At 32.3% G+C, this 23,148-nt stretch overlaps 1 protein-coding gene across 2 annotated transcripts in view; it reads right to left on the bottom strand.

Annotated features, from left to right (window-relative positions):
• The window catches only part of Pclo (piccolo presynaptic cytomatrix protein), a 427,177-nt gene that overhangs the window by 152,160 nt on the left and 251,869 nt on the right, over nt 1–23,148 (bottom strand). For both annotated transcript variants that reach the window (XM_058585487.1, XM_046464212.2), the window contains exons 7-8: nt 6,607–8,794; nt 1,440–1,576 (exon numbers count right to left, since the gene is read on the bottom strand). In XM_058585487.1, the coding sequence (XP_058441470.1) occupies nt 1,440–1,576; nt 6,607–8,794 (2,325 nt within the window). The remainder of the gene's footprint in view (nt 1–1,439; nt 1,577–6,606; nt 8,795–23,148) is intronic.

Genomic DNA, 23,148 nt, shown 5'->3' with positions numbered 1-23,148 from the left:
TGTGAATTTTGTGCTTTATATTATAAACTTTGGACTGCTATGTAGTTAGGCATATGTTATCTTCTGTTTGGTATCTATTTATTAAAAAATTATAAAGAAATACAGAGAAATTTTGCCCTCCAAAATCAACATATTTGTTATTTGAGTGAGGGAGAGGTAATGATCCAGAAGAGGCACCCGGTTCCATTTCTTGGCCGGTGTGGGGTTGTATGAATGTTAAATCTATAACTATTTATAATTTTATATATTTGCAGTTTACATGACTATATAATTTTTTTCTTTTTTTTAGTTCGTAAAATGTATATCAAAGTAAAAATGTGAAAAACGTAAACTATTGGTAACAGCAAGAAAATACTCATTAGTCTATTATATTCACCTAATGAGAAACATTTTCTGCTTTATCAATCATAACAAGAAATTTATTAAATACATCTCAATATTCTCAGTTCTCTTTACTTAATTCTGTCATTATTCTAAAAGTTTATATTATTTAAAATTATAATATACATTATAATATCCTTCATAAATATAATATATAATACACATATCCTCCGTAAATCTAATGTATCAATTCATGTATGTTAATAATAGAAAATTATAAATAAAAATGTCATTAGAGATACCATGTTTCATCTCTTTACATTACAATAAAATTTCAGAAATTTTTGAGGGTGAACACATATTTCTTAAATGTATTCTCAAATAATGTTAGATGGAAAATTAATGGAGAACACTGTTCTGGATATTGTGGGAATAGTAGGGTTGGGTGTTAAATGTATAAAAGTTTATGTTTTAGTTCTTCAGTTTACACAGTTGAGCTTATTATAATTTTCTTAAAGTACTTGTGTTTTCATTGGTTTGACCTAGGTTTGTGGGAAATGTTAACGTTTAGAGAAACAAATTAGACAGTTAGGATATAATGAGTATGCTATTAAATAGCAATTCTTACAATGAAAGATATTTAAGAGTTTTATTTTCAACTGTTGTATTTATTATTTAAGTAATTGCAGATTAAGGAAGTAAATTTCAGATTTTAAAACACATTAGAATGATTTTATTACTGAAGTTCCTATCTAGATTTTGTTCATAAGAGTTGAAATGTAACAAACAGGGAAATTGTAAAAATAAAAAGATAAGCTAAGAAAAGTATAATTCTTATGAGCTCTTTAGGAGGTCCATTATTCTCCTTGCATATCAGTGGTGTATGTCTTATACAAATTTAATGATTATCTTTTGGAGAAATCTTCATTTAAATAGCTATGAACCAATGTCAATGAGTCAGAGCTGATGAAGTGGGACACACACTTAAGCTACTGAAAAAAAAATTTGTGAACTTGATTGAAAAACATTTAGGATAATTTTGAGACCACTCTAGGGTAGAACTGAGTCTTTTTTTGTTGGTGGTAAATCTGAAAGACATTACTAAATATAGCACTTACTTGCTCTTGATGTTGACTGAGAGGTCTAGAGTGGACCAATCTTTCTGGCAATTTTCGGTCCAGACCATGTCCGTTTTCCAAACGAGACTCCCTGGGTTTATCAAACCAATCCGTTTCCTCACGTCGCAAGTGATAGGCTTTGGAGACCAAGGAAACATCATACATTGCAACCACAACTAAAAAGATGATAGAGGGCGGCAGCTGCTCTGCAGTACTAACATGCACTAGGCTTGTTAATCATACATGCATTTCAAACACAACGCCCAATGGGATCAGAAAAACTACTTTCAATATTACACCAAAGATAAAATTATGCTAAAATTTATACCAGAAAATAACCTAGAAAAAATGATGCACATGGATTTTCAACATCTCAGAACAAAATAAAACAAAATCAAATTTTAAATCAGAACAAAATGGAATTTAGATAGTGATGGAATATACAAATGAACATTTTATTTAACCTCAGTCCTTCAGTGCCCACTTCTTCACCTCTCCTTACAACCCATCATGCACCGTTAAAAATCAAAAGCAAATGTTTGCCTTGAATGTCAAAATTTCTGTTGTTCTCCCACATTTATATAAACCCAATAGCAATGTGAAGCTTCTGGTTTTAAAATTGGTGTTTTTTTTTTTTAATATGACATTTCTATGACATTCACAAATAACCAAAAACATTTATTTCTAAGAAGATCCCAAATGTTATTGCTAGGAACATGTGTGCCACAAGCAATTGGCAGCTTAATATTAAAAATGTATCTACTAGAAATTTTAAATACAAATAAAATACTACTCTCTGAAAAAAGCACTGATTCCAAAATTAGATCAAGAATTAACTAACTGACTTTTAAAATTTATACTGTGACAAAACTTTACAACATAAAATACTTTTTTGAAAATGCAAACATACTTAAAATACACAACTGTTACTTATAATTTTCATCTCATGCCACTGGTACTTCCAAGGTTTCTTAAGGCTATTATAAAGTGACTATATACCCAATATATAGAATCTGTCCTATTATGGACTAGTTATATTCTTTCTAAAAAGTGTCCCTATTCATAGTCTTTTGGGAAATACACTGTTGTTTCCTAAACAGTAAATGGATTAATTCTTCTCAAATGTTCATCCTGAAGTATTTGTGGATGATACTGTTAACCTATACTTTCTTAAAACAGCAGCTTCTATGAAGCACACTATTGAGTTTACCTCTCTCTTTATAGATTCTTTTTTCTGACTACATTCCTGAGAATCTTCTTTCTAAAACTTGCTCCCAAGATCCTTCTCAGGCCATTTCCAATGTATGTACCGTTACACACCTCAAAACTCCTGTGATCCTATCCAGAGCTGCTACTTAACCACAGCATTTTCCAATTAAACATGGACTAAAATATGATGTGCAGTGGTTCAGTCAGCCTTGGATTTTAGGAAATACAACAGTACGTACCTTGCTTGTGGTTGCATAAGTATTTAACTGATCTCACCTATTAGAGTATAAGCTGCTTGAAGGCAAGGTTCAGATCTTCTTTGTTTTTTTAAAAAAATTTTTCTTTAACACTGAAAATATTCCTCATTCATGGCATAATATTCAATTGATATTTGTGGAACAAAGAATAGATAATTAGTCATCAACTACAGAAAGAAGCTAAATATTCTGAATATGACAGATTTTAAAATAAAAATTTATCCCTGAGTTTCATTACTAGATACAAAAGATTATTCTTCACAATCTACTCAGTTATTATGGTATACCATAGTTTTGATTTGAAACCAAAGGACTAAATTTATAAAATAATATTTAAATAAGAAACATCTGAAAAGTAAATAAAACACAAACTTTAATAATCAGTCTTTGAAAACACTGGATTATCCTCAACCACACTGATTCTATTTTTATCTTATGTGCTTTTATTATAGATTTCTCATGAAAATAAAATAATACATATTGTTTTCAATAAGTAAATATCTTAAATAATATATAATTTCACTTCAATCTATAATTTTGTGATTGCCATTTCATTTTCAATACTATGCATACTTTGATTTTTTGTTATATATTATATTATATACATATATATATATATATATATATATATATATATATATATATAGTAACCCAATATGTAACTGAATAAATTGACTTTTGTATTAGATTCTATGTTCATCATTTATACTTAGTTGTACATAAATGTCAATTGCTTATAATTACAATTGTCTGACATGTCATGGTAAAGTCACATTTACAAAATAACTTTTATAAAATTAGTATCATGTTCCAAATTAATTTTAAAAAATTTTCTGGAAATTTATAGTCTTTTAAAAAACTTGATAATATTTTCCTGAATTCTTATGTGTAAAATACAAATAAGCAAGTTTAGGGTCCAGTATTGGCCATAAGGAACAGTTCCATGAATAATTTAATTCTCCTTGACATCAAATATTTAAAAAAAAACTATACACATTGATATTTGGGGTGAACATGGGACAAAGCAAAGTATGTTTTCAACAAAAGATCTGTGGTAGCAGAGAGGGATATGATTTGATTGTTTCTAACTTAGCCAATGACCATAATATCAAGTAAAATAAATTATGTCTAGTTAGATTTTTTATATCATTTGAAATATTTCAAAGAACTAGAGTCTTACAGAATACATCTGAAAAACATAGTTTATAACAGAGTATAATTAAATTCAAAGAAAACATGTAACAATTTGAAAGCAGTAAATTTGTTTTGTCAACATAATGCTAAACAACCTGTTGTATGTTATACTGTTTAAATATGTTAGTAATATTCAGAAACAGACATAGGGTTATACTTGATAAAAGGTTGTTTAAAAAATGCCTAGTATTTTGAGTTCATACATTTCAGGAATTGCGTGACTAGGAAAAATAATTTTTATTTTTTCCTTAAGTACCCAAGGAATCCAAGATTTCAAAACTTCAAAATAAAAGTAGATCACTGCTCACCAGAGAAAAGCAAAATATTCATATGACAAAAACAAATATGTAGATTTTACTGTGCACATCTTTTTTTTAAAATCTTTATTTATTTATTTATTTAGATGTGGTACTGAGGATTGAACCCAGTAACTCACATGGGCAAGGCACATGCTCTACCACTGAGCCACAGTCCAAGCCCTGCACATCTTTTATATACTCACTATGATTCAAATGTTGCATATATAATTCAATTTGTTATAGTTGTCTTTTAATATTGTATCAACATAATCTTTATGAATTTTTTGACTGCCTAATTTTTAAATGCATTTTAGTTTTTAAATGCCATTTAAACTCCTTTCTTCTTTGGTATTCTTTTTAGACACTGCAGAATCATATAGGCTGCATAATATGTGATCATCTACTTTATCAAATCACTTTTTGTCATCCTTTGATGACTGAGAATACATAAAATATAAATAAATGAGAAATAAATGCTCATTTTCGCATGGCTGTATATAAATAAGTGCCACATCCTGGGATACCCATAAATACTTATATATCCTGCCCCATGATTAGAAAACATTAGTGAGAAATAAATGCGTATTTGAAAAAAGTGAAAAAAAATTAAAGACTGTTTCTACTAATATCACAGTTATTACTAACATACATAGATTCATTCAAACAACTGGCTAAATTTTAAGACATACACAAATGAAGCATTTTATTTAAATGACTATCAATAACAATGGTCAACCCAACATCCTGGAAAAAAAACAGCAGAAGGTGACTGGACTACTGAAATTTTACAAACAAAAGCATTTTGTCTGCCTTCAATCCAGTGATAAGTCCTATAAAAACTATTGAGTTTTTAAAATCATAATCCTGTTTAAGCCTTAGGAATTTAGTGAGGCCCTAAGCAACTTGGCAAGACCCTGTTTCAAAATCAAATATAAAAAAGTTGTGGGAATGAGGCTCAGTGATTAAGTCAGTGTCCCTGGGTTTAATCCTGGTACCCAGATAGATAAATAAAATAAATCATGGTTGTGTCTAGATATGGAAATAGAATGAAATTCCTTTTCATAAAACACATTTTCTTTGCAAGTCCTCAGGAAAAAAGCCTTGAAAGGAGAGATTTACAAATTAGGTTGGTCTTTGGCATCTCCAAAGAAATGAAGCAATAATACTTTAGGTTGATAGAACCTACATTCTTATGTAAACCTAAGAGTCCACTAAGATTTGATCTCTTGAAAGGGGCAAGGCTCTTCACACCCCTGTACTTTTCCTTCATGTCTAAAACAAGAATTGTAGTAGATAATTTTCTAAAATCCTCATGCTTCTGTACAATTAAGTAAATAAAAACCCATTTTAAACTGGTTTTTATTTAAGTATGTGCTTGTCTTAAAGCAGTTGTTCAATATGAAAAACTACTGAAAGAGTTTAGGGCTGAAAATATAAAATGATAACCAAAAGTAAAGCCAATGCGTGCACCAGGAAGGACTGAACTCCAAATAGCTAACATCCGACAAGCAGTTTACAAATTTTTCAATTTGAAATCTAAAAAATGCTTCATAGATACTGGTAAGTTTATTTATTTTCAATATGTATTTAGTGCTAAGCTTTCTAGCATGTAGTGCAAAATGTGCAAATCTGTCAGTAATACTATTCATGAGAGAGATAAAAAGGAAATCATTCATTTAGTGAGAATTACATTACACTGACATCAGAGGCTGATTGAAAACTTCTTAAAAAGAGCACATTCTCTAAATTGGTAAACAATCATGTCATAAAAATGATGAAATAATTCTCTATTACAGAGTCTAGCAAAATAGTGCTAAATGGCTCTAACCCTTAATAATGTCATAAACTGAAAGAAATTGATCAAAAAATTTAAAAATGTATTTTACAAAATGAAAAACTTTCCAGCTGTGTATTTAAAGGATGACCATATTTTATTAACAGAATTATTTGATAATGGTTTTAGAAAAGCAGACACAAAACAAATTAAGCAATCAAGAAACAGAATAAAAGAATAAATTAAAAATAAAAGCATGCCACAAAATCTATACACAAGATAAATTTTCCATGTACAAGAAATAAAATTGAAGTAAACATGCATAACACACACCAAGAAAGGTAGAATACATCCTTGGAGAAGGAAAATTAAACATGCAGAAAAATGAGAGTTTGAGTTTTGATAGTAACAGGGTAGTCTGAGGCCCAATTTACCTTCACTGTCTGACATGGCATGTTGGAAGTCATCCATGATGAATGCTATGTCACGGTCATAGCCCCGAGTTCGTGATTCTTCTCTCATGTGTTGCTGAACCTCAGGCAATGAGTGACTTGATCCAAACTGGTCCCTGGTGTCTGCAGATATTGGTGGCAGGGGTCCAGCTGCAGCTCTAGCCATTCCCATGGGTTGTCCAACTGGACTTAGTGGACTTTCTTCTTCAGAATTCTGTGCCACAATAGGTATCCTTCCTCTACTCTGGCTAATTGGCAAACTGGTAGGCTTAGTTCTGGCAGAGGATGATGCATGACTAAAGGAAACATCTAAAGCTTCAGCTTCTTGAGCTTTCAGTCTCAGTGACGAGCTGGAAGAATCCCTTTTAATTGATAAATCAAGCCCATAGACAGATGAAGGCCTGGAGGAAGGTCTGGACCTGCTGCCACTGCTATATGGCTTATCTGCTTCATCCTGTAGAGCTGATCGTATGGTATTTCCTAATGTGCCCAATCCTGAGCCCAGTGATGATCCCATAAATTTTTGTTGGTCTGTAATATTTTTTCTGAGGCCAAAAGTGATGTCATCTTGAAGAAGCCTTGCCCTAGAAGAAATACCACCAATAGAAGAAGTACTAGAAGTCATATAGCTCGAATAGTCAGGTTCAAGGTCTCTACTTTCTTGGATGGGTGAAAATTTGGACATTTTAGGGTCTATTAGTGATTTCTTATGCTTTGACTGCTTTTGATAAAGTATGGCTGCTGGCAATTGTTTGGCTGCTTGTTTTTCAAGTGTGAGTCTACTGATGCTATACTTTTCAGATTTTGGAAAATGTCTATAGCTGGTATCAGCATGGTAATAATGTGAAAGGCCAGCAAGGTGATCTAAGCTCTCTGTCCCTCTGCGGAATTCTTGCTTAATCTGATGTTTCAGAAGCTTTAACTCATAAGGATCCTCCATTGGATCTTCCTCTGCCTTCACATAACTATGCAATCTGGAGGAACTCTGTAAAGGTGCTAGGAAATCCGTCACTTCTTGAGACCTACGTGCCTCAGTGGTTCTAAGGAGACGATCTGTTTTCGACAGATCCTTTTCATGAAGGCTAAATGCACTGCTTAATGCTGCTGTTCCTTTGCTTATTTCTCCAATGTCATCAATTAGGACATAATTTCGTGAAGTATGATGGTCAATATCTGCATAGAAAGAATCTGCAGATATGCTTGATATTGGACTGCTTGCCATGCTACTTCGTTCCTCCAAACCTATTCTCAAGTCTAAGCTATTGTACTTACTACCAAGATGGGAAACAGCATATGTATTGTCAGTAGAAACAGGTGCTATCATCAGGGGTTGATTGCGAATCACTTCGTAGTTTGAAGTTATCTTGGGCTCTAAATACAATGTGGTTTGCCGTGGCTTCGGTTGTATCACCATCATCTGTGATGGTAGCTGGTAAGATGGTTGTGGGGTTGGTGTAGGTTGAGCTTGGGGTGTAAAAGACATTGTTGCCACTGCTTGGAAAGTCGGTTGGGTTTGATAAGGTGAAACTTGCTGATGGTACAGAGTTTGTTGCTGAAAATGGGATTGTTGGGTGTATGGGGTGGGTGCTTGGGTAGGAAGAGCAGGGGAAGAATACTGGTATTGTGTGTAAGGACTCGTTGGAGGGACCAGCTGAGAATCTGTTTGTGTCTGTGGTGGTATGAACTGGCTGAATTCAGTTTGGGGGGCAGTTCTTGGTCGCTCAATGCCATGCTGACTTTCAATTCGGGTTGGCCTGGTGCTGCTGACTTCACTGTCAGACATGTAATCACGATCCTCAGCTACCCCCTGGAGGTATGCTCGCTCCCTCTTTTCCCTCTCCTTTAATAAAGCCTCTTTTCTCCTGTTAATTCCCATTTCCAGATATCGCAATTTGGCATCAATCTCCTTTTCTTCTTCATCCAGTTCTGCTTGTTTCTTTCTGAGCTTTGCAGATTCCCTTTCTACAAGATCAAGCTCTCTGTCTATGTCCTGGAGAATCTTGGCTCGAGCCATGGTGTTGGTTCTGCAGATCCTTCTCCTGGACACAGTGCCCATTGTGCTGAAGGTCGATGGAGTTCCTGTGGAAGCTTCCTCAGGAGGTGGATTTGGCAGAGTTCTCTTAACTTTCTTCTGGGAACCAGAGGGTGTCATGGTTTGAGAACCTTTGGTCTATAATCAAGCAAACAAAATATAGTACTTTATTATCAATGACAAAAGCAAAGACCAAACAATTTCATAATTTATATTTAAATAAAAATGATTTCATGTATATTTTTTAGCTATGAGAGCATAATAAAATAAAAATGCCATGTGTAATTTCAAGTATTGGTCACAAATATGGTTAACTGGAAAACAATTTTTTTTCCTGGTAAATTGGTTACTTATTGTTATAACACCACCAGTAACATGAGAGAGAACTTTCAAATCGGCACCAAACTCATTGCTTATGTAAGCTTCTACTTAGTTTGATTCTTGGGAGAAATCTTAAAAACTCATCTTTCTTCTAAACCCACAGGGGATTACCTAATGAATCTGCTACCAGACTATCTGTGTTAGCCATCTAAAATACAAGTTACACTGGCTGAAAATGTTTGTTTATGGTATTAAGTTTCCTATTATACCTATCTTGCCATTCCCTTCTCTCCCCACTGGAGTGACTGTCATTCCTTTTCTAACTCTACAATATTTTGAAATGAAATCCTCAAATTATTTAATGCCTCCCCCCAAAAAAAGAATGATTTAATTTCCAATTACCTCTTTAAATATTTTAATTATTTAGGTCCCATATTTTCTTTAGGCTTTAGTTTTCTTATGTATTTTTTCTTCTCTTTCTAAATGTCTTACCAATATCTTCATGAAGCAAAAAGAATTGACTAAAAGAAAAATTCACTGGGACCATTTTTGAAATCAATAAGATAAAATACACAGTTGGTGAGTTGTCAAGTATTTTAAAATTTTTTTAGTTAATTTGCCATATCCTTGCCTACTAAGAAGCACAGGTGTTGAGAATCATATAATTTTAGGCTATCATAAGATATGAGAGTTGCTAAACTGATGTTCTCAAAGTACCCAAGTATTCCACAGCAGATTTACTCAGGTCTTCTGCCTGCCAGCTGCCTGTTCTTTATGAGAAGCTGTCTTTTACTTTCTTTCTATTAAAATCCAAAGACATGAATTCTTCTCCGTCTCCTCAGTCACCACAATACTGATAGTAGAAAAATAATAGAAAATACATCAGGCTATGAATTTTGAACTTGAAAATTAATTAGACCGCATTTGTCCTAGACCCTGGGCTTTTGTTGCTTTTTATCACTTCTAAATTCATTTCCTCCATGGCTTTCATCTGCTTTCTGGTGTCATTTTTTCTGCTCATGTATCTCCACTAGTTGGTTCCTCAGTCAACAGCCATAATATGAAACACTATCTGAAAGTGATATGTGTGTTTCTGAAATTTAAGATATTTGAATGGAAAAGAATAAAGGCTGTCAGTCTCTTAAACAGGTTACAGTGATTTTAAAATTGTAGCCTTTTCTTTCTCACAGAGAAATCTGAAGAAAAACGCATAAAGCATATGTCCAGAGGGGCTATCTAGCATGTTACTTGTTCTCGCTCAACCTCAGTTCATTTCCTATTATATAATAGACACAATCAAATCATAAAGTTGTTTTGAGGACTGAATGAGAAAACTGTATAATACTGTAGGCACACATTAAATACTGTTTTCTTTAAAAATCTTATCTCTGCAGAAAACTATTATGTATTGATAAAGTCACTTTCCAAATCCCTTAAAAATATTGACTTATAAGAATATAATGTCATATCTTATAATTATTTTCTTCATTAATAATTTTCCAAAATGCAATATAGATAAATGTTTCATAATTTTGAAAGTTTTTCCACAATAATCTTTTCAGTCCAACGGAGTTCAATAATAGGGTGAAAATTATGCATTGTTTGTTTTTCCTTAATTTGCATGTGGGAGATTAGTTATAGCAATTTTAAAATTTAGAATTTTCTCCTGTACTACATGCTAATGACTATGAAATGGCTTGATAAGGGGGTGTTTAGTTTTGTTACCATGGAAGTGTTATAGCACTGAATATAGAAACATTCCAAAATAAGAACTCTCCTTCCTACCAAAGGAGATGGATATGCTAAATACCCTGATGTGATTATTATAACAATGTATATGTATCAAAACATCACACTGCACCCCAGAAATATGTGCAATTATATTATGTGTCAAAACCAAAAGTAAAAAAAATAGAAATAGGGAAAAGAAAAAAAGTCCACTGGTAAATACAAAATTAAATGATTCTGGTAGAATGAGAAAAAGATACACAAAACAGAAATTACTGCAAGGGAATGGAGAAATAGAGATAATGAAATTTCTAGGTAGTTAACTAAATTTTTAAATATTATTTTAAAAAATATTGTAGGTACTCATTTAATGGGTACAAATATTTGTTGAATGAAGAAATGAAAGAATTGTGACTACTGACTTGTGACTATTTTTAAAGGTTCTCAACATTTCAGAATTCACTAAGTAGAACTGCAAGAAACCATAAAAATGACTACTTATTATATTGAATAATTCTTCTTAATGAGAAAAACTATGAATTAACATAAATTGTTATGGTTCATACCTGCACACAATTTTTTCCTAATGTAACTTTGTTTCGCTGTTTATGTTTTCATTTGAAGAACAGGCTTAGTCAAATCTATTGTTTTTTTTTTTTAAAGAATTCCCAGGTTAAAGAAACTTTCCAGATGTTGGGAACTTCTAATTATCCTTCCAGATTGAAAATATTTACTGACCCATGACTGGTGTTCATTAATGTTTTGGGAGCCATGGATTTGAATCATGAAAATAAGAAACAAAGAATAAGCAAGAAAATTACTGGAAAGATTTTAATCCCTCAAACTTGTTTTCTCCTATAGAGGGGTCCTCTATAGTATAGTGTCCTGTTAGGAGACTCCTAGAACATGTGCAAACCTTGTTATAGTGAAAATCTTACCATTGATTATTCAAAATAAATATATTCTCAAACATGTATTGACCATGAGGAATGATGAAAATTATTTTCATAAATTGAAAGGCAAAACAAGGCAAAATAAATCAAATACTTGATTTCTTAGCTGTAGAATTCCGAAAAAAGTAGTCTACATGTCAACTTTATCCACTTTGCAAATCAAGATATTTTTCAAGCATGTCCATGCATCCACTCAGAAAAAAAAAGAGATTGCTGGCTACCATGTACTAGGCACTAGCATAAAAATTATGATAACTAATACTAGTCTGTTGTCTATTAGCACATATGAATATACAGGGTATCTTAAAAATTGCATGGACACTTCAAAAATAGGAGTCTGTATAGATAACAACTGTTTCTTATCATTCTGGTACATTCCCACAAAAACTCAAATATCTAGAATCTTGCATTAGGATAAAGGATTGGGTTATATTCTGAGTATAAGGGACTAGAAGGGTTCATTACTAAAGGTTTTGATGCCTAACAAAAATGCAACAAAATGAGGATGGTACCAAATGAACATTTTGTTTAAATCACTTTTCTTCTGTGGATTGGCTTTGCATCTTTGGTGCAGGACTTAGAGCTATGTTCTGCAGACACGAACATAAGAACATAAAAGTAGAACAGTAATTGCTCATTTGCTCACCTTCTAATTTCCTAAGCCAGAGAGGTAATAGCCTACCTTGCATATAGGTACAATACATAATTACCTGTAGTATGTAATTTGAAAAAAATGATTTCCAGGTCCAAATAGGGATTCAAAAACTGAACTTCTTTAGGACTTAAATTTTTCACCACTATTGAGATCTTTGGACTATGATAATAATGTCCATGGTTACATTTAAATTGCTAGCATTGATAAAACATTAGAATATGATATAGATTATAACAGGAAAGCTATACTGGGGATGAAAATGGAGGACTATTTTGACTATAACAGAAACCATAAACCCCAAACCTATAGGGCCAGAAGGTGAGAAGCTTAGAATGAGATTACAGAAAAATAGAGGTGATGTGTTGAGCTGAAAGATTAAGTCCCATCTGTCAAGGTTGTCTCTAGCAGATTACTATCATGAAGAAATGGAGACCCAGTATTGTGAGATCTTCTGTGTTGCTCAGAGAATGTCTGAAATTCATTCATAAACTTGGGCATGTATTTAAAAAAGCTTCAAAACATTGTTGAGGCCAAAGAAACCAAATTTGGGGGCTACACAGTCAGAATTCATTGTTCTAAAGAAAGTTTTCCTAGCCGAGGTGGGTGCTTACCAAAAAGTCATTGGCTGGTCAATCAGTGATACAGACTAGTTGAGAGAAAGAAGGAAATGAAGCAATGAAGGAGGATGTGGAAAGAGGAGAAGAGTCCTGCAGACAAACTTCAGTTCTTTGTTAAGTTTCCTGACTTCCTTCATCATCATTGCATAACTCTTACCTCTCATCCTTAAGAGCACTTTCCTCCACAATGCCCCATTTCCCTATCTATTGTTCCTAGGATACTTTCAGCTATACAGATAATTAAGTTCCTCTTTGGTCACAGCTCATTGCTGGACACATTTGTATTAGTGAATACAGTTTGTATTCACTAATACAAATGTATTCACTAATACAAATTCAATAATCACAGATTTAAGTTTAAATGTGCATAGTTATGTGTGTACTTAGGTTGATCAGTATCACTTAATTACAGAAAAATATTATAAAGAATTTCAAGTAATTTCTCGCCAACTTATGATTTAAAACGAACTGACTTTCAAGATGACAAAGCTTATAAACTATTACTTAATTGTAATAATTCTAATTAGTTCAATATAATATAAAACAGCAGCATTCAGGACTCCAAAACAGGGAATAAAAACAAAATGACACAATTTTCTTAGAAAACATCAAGAGCTGTATAAAATTAAATTTATCATGATTACAGATGATGTAGCTGGAAGTCATAATTAGAGGACAAGGGTCTAGAAAACCTTGGTGTTTAATAAGGTTTTTCTTTGTTGACAAGCTTAGTAGTAAAGTTGTTTTCAGATACAGGTGGTACCCTTGATTTGAAAAAAAATACTGTAATAAAAATACTGGATGTAATATTTAAAATATTTTAAAATAACTATGCAAATAGCAGACAAAAGAAAAGAAAGTTCTAATAATAGAATTGAGTTTGATGGGAGGACTAGAAGAATAGCTAATACTAGATTACAATACCAAGGATGTAATTGGGATAACAAGCAAATAACTTTCAGGTTAAGTTCTGCTGTCCAAAATTATTTTAAACAATTTTTCTCTGAGGAGTCCATTTAAAGCATTCAACTTATATGGCAAAGGAAAGAAAGTTTTGCTTGTTCTAAGCTATCAGGAAAATAATAAAGATAATAATAACTAAGGTATATATGGATACACTACCATAAAGAAGTTTTTTAAAAAATATATGCACACACAAATATAATGAATTGTCTTATTGTCAAGATAATCTAAGCTCAATCTAAGGATGAGAAAAAGGGATATTTATGCTGTTTCAAAAATTTGAATGTTAAAAATGCACAAGAGTTATAGTTTAAAGTCACAGATTCTAAACAAAATTATCCAATTACATACAATATAGAAAAATTCAATTTATTCATTTATTTAAATAGTTACTAAGAATAATGTTAAAATGCATTGTTCTAGTTGGACCTGGTGGCTTGTAAGGCTGAGGCAGGAGGATTTCAAATTCAAGGGCAGTCTCAGCTGCCTCAGCAACTGACCTTGTAGTTCGGGAGCCTCAGGGTTGAAGCTCCCCTCTCCCTTGGGTTCTATCCATAGCGCTGTTAAGAACTCAAACACTCCCCAATGTTCCTTTAGGCAACTGATGTATAAAGGAACCACCTCAAGATGGATGGTAAGCCTGATATGAACAAGTACGAAACCATTTCATGATACCCCATTAAGACATATGGAGACATTACATGTATATTAATATATATATAATTTTTATGTTTTTGTGCCAGTTAAAATTAAAAAAAAAAAACTACTTCAGTATTTTGCTAAATAACTCTTGGTATCAATATCAGAGACATGCTTCTAAACTATTTTGCCCTTAAAAAGATATGGGAATGTATTTTTCATTTTATAAAAAAAGAAAACCATACTAGCCAATTGGAATAAAGGCTCATCACAAAAATCATGACGTATCTTAGATTTTTAAGTTTGTTCTTTCAGTTAAGCAGGAAGTTTGGATGAAGGCTCTTTACTTTTAGATGATGGAGATGGGGATTCATTCTCAAAGTGTAATTTCACATATATTTCTTCATAAGGAGATGTTACATATGAAGATACAATTTTCTAGAGAAAATGTAACCTCTTTAAAGGTCATCTATGTGATGTTCCAGGCAACTTAGAGGAGTATATAAACAGAGTTTTATTGGGACCCAGATAAGAAGGGTTTATCTACAGCTTGGAAAAGGACAGGACATAACAGACCTAACAGAAGTCTTGGCCTTTTGGAATGGATGGGACTTAAACAGTAAAATATTTTTTAAAGTGGAGGGAACAATATTAAATATAAATTTTCAGAGAAATACCAAGAATGATCAGGTTTTATTTGGAGAGGATGATGCATCAATATCAGTGATAGGGTAACAGATACAGAGAATGCTCAATACACTAGCAGAGAGGAAAATGGAAGAGTAAATGAAATGTATATGAAAATACAAAACAAATCTTTTAAAGCTGTAACTATGTTAAAACCTCAGTTCACCCATTTTCTTCTTTTCCAGGTGGAAAAGCATCCCTGTTTATTACATACTGGTCAAATTGACTCCAATAGCGTACCAGGGCAAGCCTTAAAGGTAATCAATTACAATGCACTGTACTAGGCAACAATCAGTGTGGTTTGTCAAAGAGAAAACCTTGACAGCCCAATTTAATTTCCTTCAGTGGTAATGTGGCAGTCTGTGCAGATAACACAGAAGCAGTAGATATAATCGAGAAATGTCTCTGCAGAATAGTTAATGCTTTCCCAGGACAGTCACCAATATGGTTTTGGCCATAAGAATGAAAAGTAGTAATACAGTGTGTCAGGTACCAGCATTCAGATCAGTTACTCATGGGTCACCAATATATGGAATCAGTCAAGGTTTCTTTCACTTGATACTAATGATATTTTGTACCAGATGATTCTATGCTGTTGGGGCTGTTCTGTACATTGTAGGATATTTAGCTGCATCTCTGCTTTCTACCTGCTGAATACTAACAGCATACTGTATCAATCAAAAAATGGCACCATGTATTCCAAATTACCTCCTGGGAAGCAAAATAGTCCCATGTTAAGAAACACGGTTGTAAGGGATATACTAGACAATGCTGGCAGGAGGAAATTATTGGTATTATTATTATTATTATTATTAATATATTTATTGATGAGGAGAATGCTACTATTTGTATGATAGTATTTTAGTCTATGGGAAAATAGACTTCTCAGAGGAACTGTAACTTCAATGGTGCCTTGAAAGATAATTGGGTGGGAAAAAGGATAAAAGAAAAAGACATATTCTAATTTATGATAATGATCTGAGTGAATTAATAAAGATAAGTATGTACCAGATTATTTTTGCCTTGTTTTAAATGTTTCATGACCCTAAATCAATCTTTATTTCTGGTTAGCTTTCCTGAGAATGGGTTGTTTAAAGAAAGACAATCCATGACCACCATGTGAGCCAAAATGACACTGATAGAGCTGCATGACCTTAAACTTTTACCTCCAAAACAACATATTTTTCTTTATACCTTACCCACTCTCAGGTATCCTGTCATAGCAACAGAAAATAAAAGTCATGAGAAAATTTCTAGTATTGCAATAGCTACAAAAAGCTTATAATGTAAGGAATTGTCAAATTAAATGAAAAATTTTGTAAATGCTAGCACTTAATTAAAGTTGTCTTTTACTCTAGAATTTATTTAAAAAGAAGGATCAATGATGTAATTTTAAAAAGATTAAAACCTTAAGAAAAGAAGACAGTTCATTTGAGAAATTAAATACCAGAATTACCAGTGAGATCAGTTGAAGAACTAAGCTTAATTTTAAAATCAAGAAACTCTTGTCATCTTAATAATAATTTAGGAAAGAAAGGATTAGAACCAAGAAATTAATCTATATGGAAGCCTACAGAATATTAAAAATAGTTGGAAACATTTATAATGAACAAGAAACATTCACATGTTATTCATGTCACCATACTAAAGACTGAGAATATAATGATGAGTAAGACACAGCCTCTGCCATTTAATTGTGCAAGAAAAAGACATATATAAATTGAAAACAAAAATAACTTTCAGGGTCATAGGTTCAATCTCATTTGAACTCTCCTCATCTAGAAACTCTATTTTAATAAGAGAATAAATACATTTTTAAACCTTGATAAGAAGAACAATACTTATACATACTATACTCCTCTCTGACTTTATCTTCTTCAGTTCTGTTCCTGGCTATTCATTCTTTTTAAGATGTAAAGATAATCTACAAAGAGCTATGATTCTTCAGCATTAGGAAGGGAGAGAAAATATTTAGGGTTTGTCCCCTTCTAAATAAGGTAGCTTTGTAAAATATATAAACATATATCATCATATTCCTTTAACACTGGGAAGTCAAGGTGGGGGAATATGATGAGGCACATTCTTCCTACTAAACTGACTGTTAAGCAGAGTTTCACTCTGAAATATCAATGAGAATATTAATACACAGAGTCCCCACCTGTCCCTCAACAACAGAAGTTTTCAATTTTGACACAAACCAGCAGTTACATATAGAAATATATCTCTGCTCTACAACATTAGTAATTTGTTCCCAGAATAAGCCATTATTTTTCAGCATTACTCTATCCTCCACATCAAACCCCACAGAGCTGAAACATACATGTTTAATGTGAAGGAAGTTCTAAATAAGATTCATAGAAAAATAGTCTAAGTACTGATAAATTACTGGAAATCCATTAGGCATTGCAATAGAATGCAGTGTCTCATTACATAAATCAGCCATCAAATCTCTCCAATTACAGTACTATAGAACAGTTGAGCAATGGTTTCCATGCAGCAAATACTAGAGAAGCAGAATTATCACTATGAGAATACTTGTGAATTATGGAAAAAGTACAGACACTTTTATCATTAAACATTCTTAAATATGCACTGCCAAGAGAGAACATTTACCATTTGTAAATGTAATTGAAATTGTTAGAAAAAGTAGTTTTTCTCTAATTGCAAAATTCCAGTGGCAACAAAACTGTGAGAAACTAATTTACAGGAATCTATTAATTATAGAATAAAAATAAAGTCATAAAACATATTTTTATGTCATGCACAAATTATTTATCAAAGTCTAACTGTCTAGACAAAAATGTTCTTCAATAAATATTGTGAAAATGGCACTCAACGTTTCATCAGACGTCTTTAAGCTTTTCCTTAATGCACCTCTTGTCCCAATTTGTTTTGTTTTCTTGCTGAAAGTCATTGCTCTTGGGCTGAGCAGTCAAGCAGAAAACTAGTTTCTACCTCACTAGACAGAGCATTAGACATGCCAGTCTGTGTGGCATTTATTGCCTTGTATTTTCTGAAGAGCCCCAAAGAGATTAATTTCTTCTCTTTTCTAAAATCAGTATAAAGTATTTAAGAAAACCGTCTAAGAGGTTTTTTTTAAGGTAGACTTCTAAAAAATGTTTATATGTGTGTCTATGTATTTCTCCCTTCCATTTCTTTCCTTCCTTCCCTCTCTTCCTCCCCAATAGCTGGCTTTGACACAATGAATAAAATAATATGTATTCTGTTCATATGCTCCTTTGATATAGCTCAGTATGATAGCCATAGTGTTTCTATTTTTTTTGCTGTTTTTCCTCTCACCTGCTTTCATGTACATACATACATATATACTTATACACACACATATATCTATATTTATGTTGAGATATATACAGATAGATCTATAGATACCTCTATACATAAATATCTCAACAGAAATATAAAAATATATAGATAGATCTATGGATCTCAACAAAAATATCCATAGTCCATACCAAGCCTACTCAGATTATTACTTTACTTAGAATGCTTTATTGGAAGATGGATTCTTCTGAAACTCATTTTCATCAATGACAGCCCCAGGACCATAAAAAAATGGGATCTGATTATATACTGTATTTTCACCAATCATTTTTAATATTTACAGCATAATGGTATGTGTGAAGTAGTTATCATACATAAAATTCTTGGCTGATACTTTATTGTTCATTAAATAAGCACTATTCTTTTTATCAATCTATTAATCATCACTATCTGTTGATAAGATGAGCTTGTTTTTTTTATAGATTATCAAAGTATCTTTTTTCTATGTTTCTAAGAATGCTTTTAGAGTCTGTATATCTAATATATTATTATTTCATAATTGGATAATGATAAAGCTTTCCAGGAAGTCTCTTTACTCTAACCCATCTCTGAGACTAATTATTAGCATGCCAACCCTTTCTTTACTTTTCTTCGAATTTCTCTACTGATAATTATATGTCAACCAAACTGTTTTGCCAGAATTTCAGTGGTATGTCAAACACTCACCAATCCATCTTTTTTATTTTTCATTATAATGTTTTAAATCTAATGTTAGCAAATTTTCTTGCAGTGCCAACTACTTGTTCTTTACTGGACTACTTTATCCATACTAACTGGTATTTCTTATGTATTTATATTTGTATTCTCTTTTACAAATTTTTTCAATATTCAGTTGAAGAATTATATGTGTATTCAAGTGAATACTCTATATTGTGGTTAGTATGTGATTTTTACCCCAAGAGTTCATAAGGGCTTGATCTCAATTTGACAGTGTAGATGTCATGTGGAATCTTTAAGAGGTGAAGTCTAGTAAATAGTCCTTAGGTCACTCAGGGACATACCCTTAGACGGGACTGTAGACTCTGGCTTCCTGTCTAGTTATGGGATTGCTTCCTCCTGCACATATTCCTCTCATTGTGATACCATCACTATGAGGTCCTAACCAGACTTGAGCTGAGGCCAGTGCCATGACCTCAAATCTCCAAAACTGTGAGCCAAGTAATCCATTTTTTCTTTATAAAAGAGACTCTCTCGTTATTTTGTGATACCAATGAAGAATTGAAAAATACGCCATATTTGTAACTAGGATATGCAGAGTTAGTTTCAAAAACGAAGATAAAATTTATAACTAAATTCCAAGACATACTTTCAACACTTAAAAACTTGTGAATAGAATTTAGTCCCATTAAGTTAAAATTTGTTTGTGAAAACAGTACTCATATGCAAGGCTAGTTAATTTCAGTTAGTATTATGACTTTGAGAGTGGTTAAAGGAAAGCTTTGTTAACCATATTCTTTTAAGTAACAAAATTTTTGTTTTGGGATGGCATTTATTTTTTTTTTTAGATAGGCTCTCACTATGTTGCATTGGTTGGCCTTGAACATGTGCTCCTCCTGCTCAAGTGCCTCGAATCACAGGCATGTACTTCACTTGACATAGAATAGCATTATAAATAATATATATATATATATATATATAGATTTATAATTTTTCTTTTAATCAGTGTTACATGGTATTGTGATTAGAACTAACTAGATACTCAATATGTTTGTTATATTTACTCTAAGTAGATGTTTAAGCAAAATAATAATATCTTTGCTAATTTCATTCACTGCTAAATGGGAACACATGCCTAATGTATCAGATAAAGTTTACCATATTTTTGTCAGTGATTTAAGTTAATTTTTAATCTTTTATTTACTTATGTAACAGCATGTAGTCATTCCAACTTTATGAAATACTAAGAAAAAGTATATAAATCAGTTAAGAGACTGCTGAGAGAAAAAATTAGAACAGTTGTAAACAATGTAATGAAATTAACTGGCACAAACAGGAATTTTTAGACATGGGTATAGGAACAAAGTGAGGTAATTCTGAAATGGATCAACCAGGCTATCAGAAGCACATGTGGTAGAATCAAGATGTAATTGCTTATCCATGCCACCTAACATACAGGAATCACAAAGAGGTAGCATTAGACACATCTTTTGATTTATCAGTTAGAAAGTTATTGGTGATAATAAGAAAGGCAGTCTCGACAGAATAATTTCACTAGATTAAAGTATAAATGATAGGATGAACTGACTCTTCATGCTTTGATAACTAGGATAGATATGGCTGTGGTTTGGGGTGAGTCTTCTGAGAAAAAGTATTATTTAAGGAATAAATTAGATATAATCTGAGGGTCAAGAGCACAGGAGTGAAGGTGTTTGAAATTAGACAAGAGGGAGGAGAAAACAAAGCCTTTTTATAAAGATATCATCTAATCAGAGATAATACATTGTTTCAACAGTAATAACTAAAGATCAATATTTAAAACTATACAAAAGCTTGCTATGCATTGAGTATCATTAAGAGCTTCATAAATAATGTCTTATTAAATCTCTAACATAATTTTTTAGAGAGGAACTGTTTTTAATTCTGTTTCAGATATTTATAGCTCTAGAGATACTATGTAGCTTCATCAGGCTTGCATCACCAATAGTGGCAGGGCTGGGACTTAATCTAATGCTAATGCTCAAGTTTAAGTACAATGTGACTGAAGTACAAATAAAAAGTCAAAATAATATACAGTGCAAATTTCTACATTAGCATATATGATAAATAATGAGCATGTGTTAAAACAGTGTGATCATATTTGATACATAAAATCAGTTCTGTACTTTATGGTTTGGAAGAAACAAATGTAACTAGAAGATGGTAAACTAAATAATCAATATAAATTTTTGTTTCAATTTTCTTCATATTTACACTCCTCTGACAATTTAAACTATCAGTCCTATTCTCTAAACGTAATGTGTATTTCCTAAACTTCTAGAAGATATGTTCAGATAAATAACTATTATTTTGTGAAATGAGCTGGAGTCATTGTTGAGGAGCCTAACATCAACTGTATACTTTAAACATTGGGGACTGAAGGTTTCTAACTGAGTGTCCCTCTGTCCATTCATCCAATGAGTTTTCACAAAATCTCCATTTGCTATTGTGTTTTGTGCTAGTCCACTGTGACATAAAGATGAATACCTGTATCATTTCTGCCTTCACATAGATTTTAGAACTTAAAAAATACAGACATTTCAATAGGAAGTAAAATTTAATATAATAAAATCTTATATATGGTACTTAGTATAGAAGAAGGAAATCTTTCTCTCAAGTAGAATTGATCATACAAATCATTTGAGGAGACACATGAGGTAATTGTAAATGCTTAGGGGAAAATCACAAGATAAACAGGGGAGGGATTTCCTGCAGCAGACCATGGATAAAGGCAATAATGATGGATACACATATGCCCTAAGACCCACAATGCCTAGTGAATTTAACACAAAATTATTGGATGTACAGATTGGGAGATTGCATTTTATCTTTTAAAGTGCTAGGGTTTTAAAATTATATTATTTTCTTATTCCTTTTCATATTATTTTTTATATTTGCATATATTTATGTATTAAATGTATTTTTATATTTTTGCTATATACATGTCTATTATTCACAGACAACATATAATATTGTGTGAGCTAAGGTTTGCATTTTTATTGATAATACATATCAAAACTACTATTATGTATATCTCTATTGTAGAATTTAAAGGTTTTTAGCCAAAAATTATTCCTAGTAGTTACCTACACTTTTCTTTCCATCGATACCTCTGAAGCTAAGTCTTTGCTTTAGTTTAGGATATTATTCATTCTATTAATACTTACTCAGCACTCACTTCTGTGTGAACCACACATGTTTGTGATCTGAGGGAAAGAGTAGTGATTAAGAGTCATATGACCCCTGTCTCATGAGAGGAAATTATAGATATAAAATCATAAGATATTAATAACAAATTGTGTTAAATGTTAAGAAATTCTAGATAGCAAAGGGCTTTTGCATGTATACAGGAACAGACTCAGGTGAGCATGTAGGATACTCAATAGACTAAATGCGGTTGTAACTTTAGTGCAAGGGGGAGAATGGTATATGATGTGTAAAAATGATGGGCAGGTTCCTGTCGGTCATATTGATAATGTATAAATTAAAAGGATATTTCCATGTAAAAATATTGAGGAGGAATGATAGTATTAGTAGCACTGCCATGTAAAAAGCATTTGGATGAAATGCAGAATGAATAGAACAGGAACAAAGATAAAAGTAGTTAACATGTTAAGAACTATTTTAATGGCCCAGGAGAAAAAGAAATTACGCCTTTGAAAACAGAGTGGTATTACTCAGCTATTAAGGAAAAATGAAATTATGGCATTTTCTGGTAAATAGATGGAACTGGAGACTATCACACTAAGTGAAAAAAGCCAATCCAAAAAACCAATGGCCAAATCTTTTCTCTGATCTGGATGCTAAGTCACAATAGGCGAGGGTGAGGTGTGGATGCGGGTTCACCAGATTGGAGAGGGGGAGTAGGGGGAAGGGAAGGGGAAATGGGAA

The sequence above is a fragment of the Marmota monax genome, unplaced genomic scaffold, assembly GCF_021218885.2.
Source record: "Marmota monax isolate L192 unplaced genomic scaffold, Marmota_monax_Labrador192_F-V1.1 WCK01_AAM20220418_F8-fsc00065, whole genome shotgun sequence".
NCBI classification, from domain to species: Eukaryota; Metazoa; Chordata; class Mammalia; order Rodentia; family Sciuridae; genus Marmota; species Marmota monax.
This window is presented reverse-complemented; position numbering and strand designations above follow the sequence as displayed.